At 31.5% G+C, this 4,775-nt stretch overlaps 1 protein-coding gene across 2 annotated transcripts; it reads right to left on the bottom strand.

Annotated features, from left to right (window-relative positions):
* Nucleotides 1-1,942: 1,942 nt before the first annotated feature.
* On the bottom strand, nt 1,943-3,916 carry LOC111908903 (uncharacterized protein At2g29880). 2 transcript variants are annotated; one of them, XM_042895466.1, is made up of 3 exons: nt 3,701-3,916; nt 2,921-2,949; nt 1,943-2,713 (listed from the first exon to the last, which is right to left on the bottom strand). In XM_042895466.1, exons 1-3 carry the CDS (start codon nt 3,765-3,767, stop codon nt 2,168-2,170), a joined length of 642 nt encoding a protein of 213 aa, XP_042751400.1. In that variant the 5' UTR covers nt 3,768-3,916; the 3' UTR covers nt 1,943-2,167. The 2 variants fall into 2 exon arrangements, with proteins under 2 accessions (XP_042751400.1, XP_023760466.1); XM_023904698.2 differs by having other exon boundaries at nt 2,921-3,258; nt 3,701-3,915.
* Nucleotides 3,917-4,775: the final 859 nt, after the last annotated feature.

The raw sequence follows: 4,775 nt of genomic DNA, 5'->3' as shown, positions 1-4,775 counted from the left end.
GTCCACGGACCAGCTAACGTCGAACGTTTTTTACAGCCTTATTATTTTATAAACTTTTTTTTATCCGTTTCACCATTTGTGCAAACATTTCGCCTTTAATTTCAAACTCGTTTATTTTCGAACAAATTATAAAGATTTGGTTTAAAATTAAAAACTTGTAGGATAATAAACCCCCAATAAGAAGTAGTTGTTTTGTAAAAAAACTCTAAGCATTTCTGAAACAAGTTTGATAGTATGTCAGCTCGACTCTGGATAAGTCGTAACCCCGCAAGGTTGTCCTGAAACATTTGTAAAGTATCTTTTGAATGTAAGGCACATTAAAACATGTTTCAAGTGGAGTTCCATCGAGTAGGTACATCTCAATTCGAGCCTAACCAAATGGTATTTGCATCGGTACAAAACTTCATATATTTATGATATCAAGAATTACTATAACTAACATTATATTTTAGCATTTGTATGAAAGCATCTTTTACAAGTTCAATGCAATGTAGCCATCTTGCACAACCAAATTAATGCCACACATTGGCTACGTAAAGAAGCACCGTCGCAAACCAGATTATATTGTAGTTTTTGTTATCCAACCGTGGTGGTGTTGTTCGATGCATTATCAAAAGATATAGAAAAGAACTTTCCATTGAAGTTTATAAGTTTTGATCACATAATCTAAATTTTATATAAGTTATCGTCGATTTGCGGATATCCAAACAATTCAAGTTTAGGGATTTACCAAATGAGTTGTAACGCAAATGTACGAATCCGGTGATCAGTGAGCAACCGTACAAACATCACAAGTTAAATTTACACCGGTTTCTAGATTTTGAAATCCTAAAATCATTTCATTTTTTGCAAGTTTCCACATTTCGATACACGCGTCTAAGAGAAGTACGAATCACATGACAACATCGCGGTTGGAGCGTATCTTGGATGAGTAAAGTCAATCGTTTATTGTTGAAGTGATCAAAAGACAAACATTCTTGAATCACGAACCACACCATCTTATCCCTTACTCAATCTGCTTCGTACTTCCACAATGTAGTATCATTCGTCATTGTCGTTTGACTATGCCCCGGCCTCTCCGATGGGCAACTCTTCTTCATATGAGTTTTCAAATTTGAACTCCCGTCTTCCTTGAAAAAAATACCACATTTCGTGCATCATGATTTTCTTGGACCGTTTGACATTATACACAAATCATAATTGCACAAAATCATCGAGTTTCTAGTTGTTTCTTTGATGCCAATAATGGTAATATTACTTGATGAATCTCCAACATCAGCGGAAGCTTGTGATTACCCACATCCGGAACCTGATTCCATTGCTTGACTTAAGAGCGTTTTTTTTAAGAGATTTTTTTAATCGTTTGATTAAACCTCAACATACAATACCTATATATACTATCAATGAAGGTTAATATGGATAAAAATGACAAAATCGAGCATAAATCGGTCACAAACGGCCTCATTACCGTTCAAAGAAGATAAAAAACCCAAGCCGGATCCTCAATCAAGTTTACGCTAAGTGGTCCTAAACTGGTACTAACGACTCTTTTCTCGAACAAGTTTAAACTAACTGGTGGTTTCGATTCTTGATCCGGTTTACCTCGAATTGGTTTTTCGATTTTTCAAACCAGTTTCGGTCTCCGAATTGGTTTTTTTGTGCACAACTACTTTTGGGTTAAGTTATTAGTTTGTGTTTTATATTGTTTATGTTTTTGTTGATTATAAAACAATAGTAAAAGGGTCAAATGCCATTTATCTAATCTCTACACACTAGAGTTGCACACTTGGGGAGGCCCATCAAGTTTTTTTCGGACCCAACCATTATTTTCTGTTGATCCATACGATTCCTGCCCACACGTGTTTAGACAAATTTTATTTTTTTTGTTTTCTCTCCACTTTAACAATATAAAATTATAAATAGTTAGTAAACAGCACTGATATATTATTTTAACTATACTTTGAATGTATCATGTTATTCAGCCATCAATGCTACAACAGAATATCGTTGATCAGTTCACAAATCAATGCATATAAAAACAAAATAAAACTAAGTATATATACTATGAACAAATACTTACAAATCCCACTTCCTCAATTATAATTTGTAAACTAACCAATAACCTAAATCAACAATGTTTAATTACATATTTAATCACCAATTCTCTTCATTCTTCCAAAACCCATTTCACATAATCCTCTCTTTCCGTTTCTTGCAAATCCCAAAAAATATTCACTCTTTCATCCTCCTCTCGTATTTTCGTAATTGCTTTAAACTTTTCCGATCGAATCAACGACTCCATTTTTGAAATCTCACAAGTAATCATACAACGTTTCTTATCAAGTTCCTCTTCTCTTTCAATATCTTTATTAATTGTATTTGCTATTTTCCCCATAGTGTCTGCAAGACATGTAACCGCATCATTAAATCCTTTAACCATAAGATCCACTCTCCCTTTTCTCTTGTTATTACGCACACTTGAAGTTTCTTCATATTGCATATTATTCACATTCATAGGTGGAATATGACTCGATGTCATGTCATTGGAATCATTACCCAAATGTTGTGTTTGTTCTTCTATGTTTGCCTCCTCTTCCATTTCGACTAAATCTCTAACTGTATTTCCTTCAACCCGATCTTTTCCAAAAACAACACATAGTTTTTCATAGTAAGGGAATGTTTTGTTCCTCCACTTTGATGCCCCTTTATGAACCTATTTCATATAATTATATTACGTATATTAAACTTTAGGGATTGTTTGATAGTTACTGACCAAGTCAGATCAGCCATCAGGCTTCCAAGTGTGATATCAAACAGTCTAAATCTGACCTGACCTGACCCAACCTCTTACCAAACCTAGTAAGAGACAAATCAAACAGTCTCTAACATAAGAAATTAAGAATATAGTAATTTCTTTTACCTGAAGATATGATTCCCAAACTTGATCGTCTGCAATCATGCAATGTTTTACAGTGTCATAACTGAATCCACTAGTGTGTGAGCTATTTAACATGTCATGTACAGTTTGCCAATCTCTTTTCATCACTTTTATCTTTGATTCTATATGTGGTTTACCTAAAATACCCGAATTTGGCATTGATTTTTTTAATAAATGTTCAAGATGAGTTAAATATCCAGACTTGAAGCCTTGGTCTGCTCTAAATCCTCCTGTATTCACCATAATTACTAAAGCCTCTACAAGTTTGGTTTCTTCAATATTTGTCCAAGCACGATAATTTCTACTTTGACTCGTCATACCTATAAACATAAATAAATCTTTTATATATATTGTGACTTGAGAAAATTCATTGGATTAGGTTAGGTTAAGCCAGCTCTCAGAAGCCTAATGAAATACGAACTCCAATCTTGTTGTTGTGTTATATGAACTTTACAATCAACCAGCTATGTTACATTGTCCCATTTAGCATCACCACAAATTAAATGGTCCATTTGATTAGGTTAAGTATTCCAAATTAAGCAACTATAATACCACTAAATTCAACGGCGATCATGAAGTTCCCAAACAAAATTTCGAGAGTGAAAAAAGAAATTTGAACGAAAAAGATATATATGATGAAGTAGGAACACAGACAGATGGAACTGTAATACCAATTGTAAGTCCGGGATCTCGGATAGATTCATACTCAAACATATACACATGTACGTGTGTGTGTGTTTTCTGAAAGAAAAAACAACTAACCTGACTTAGATTTCTCTGCAACGCTATTGGCATTAGATTGAGGTCTCCCTCTCTTCCGAGCATCCATGGCTGGCTTAAGTGAATTATAGTGAATTGACGACGCCAGGTGATACGATCTGAAAATGAAACAGATGGTAACCTCAAATCCCAAAAACCCTAGAGGAGGATTCAAGCCAAAAGGGGTCGAAGAAGCATATCAATTTCCGATTATAGCGTATTTTCATTTATTTATTTATCTTTTATTATAAATTAGGAGTATAATATATTTTTACTATGTTATAAAAGAAATCTCACTATTTCTAAAAATAAATTGAATAAAATAATAATATTTTTGTAAGACGTCCAAATCATTAAGCTAATTGTACAACTAATCACTAATAAAATAATATTAAAATTTAAACAAACTCCTATAAATATTCTCTTCCAAGGTTTTGACAAGATATTTTTTCATCCAAATAAATACTCAACACCCTATAATTTGGTCATTTCATGAATTTTCTTTATTTTTAATATGACATGTTTCCAAAAAAAACTAATGATTGAATTGAAAATAATCATTCTCCATCGAAAAAAATTAATTGTCAAAACAAACTATTTGTCGTCCGCCGCTTTGCACGGGTAAACGGCTAGTATGTATTAATAGAGTTAATTAAAAAAATTAAATATAAATGTCTAAATATTTAAGAACTTTGAATTTATATAAAGAATAAATGATAATGAATTATTAAAATTTATTTTTTTATCTTTCAAATTTAAATAAATAAACAAAATAAACTAATGAGCTTTAATTTGAAATTATAAAATAAGAACATAAGTCCATTAATAAAATTGATAATCATTTATTATTATATTTATTGTAATTATTACATAAAAATATTATGTGGAATATATTAAAATAAAAAAACTCATAAAATGAAATGTCGAAAATAAATTAATTCAAAATAACCACAAAATGACATTTGGCAAATTGAATGAGAGTGTGACATGTGGCAAAAAAAATCTTCATTTATTATAGTAGATTTATTGTAATTATTACATAAAAGTATTATGTGGAATATATTAAAATAAAAAAACT

Source organism: Lactuca sativa, chromosome 5 (assembly GCF_002870075.4).
Source record: "Lactuca sativa cultivar Salinas chromosome 5, Lsat_Salinas_v11, whole genome shotgun sequence".
Lineage (NCBI taxonomy): Eukaryota > Viridiplantae > Streptophyta > Magnoliopsida > Asterales > Asteraceae > Lactuca > Lactuca sativa.
The sequence above is the reverse complement of the archived record's forward strand: the minus strand, read 5'-3'. Positions and strand labels throughout refer to the sequence as shown.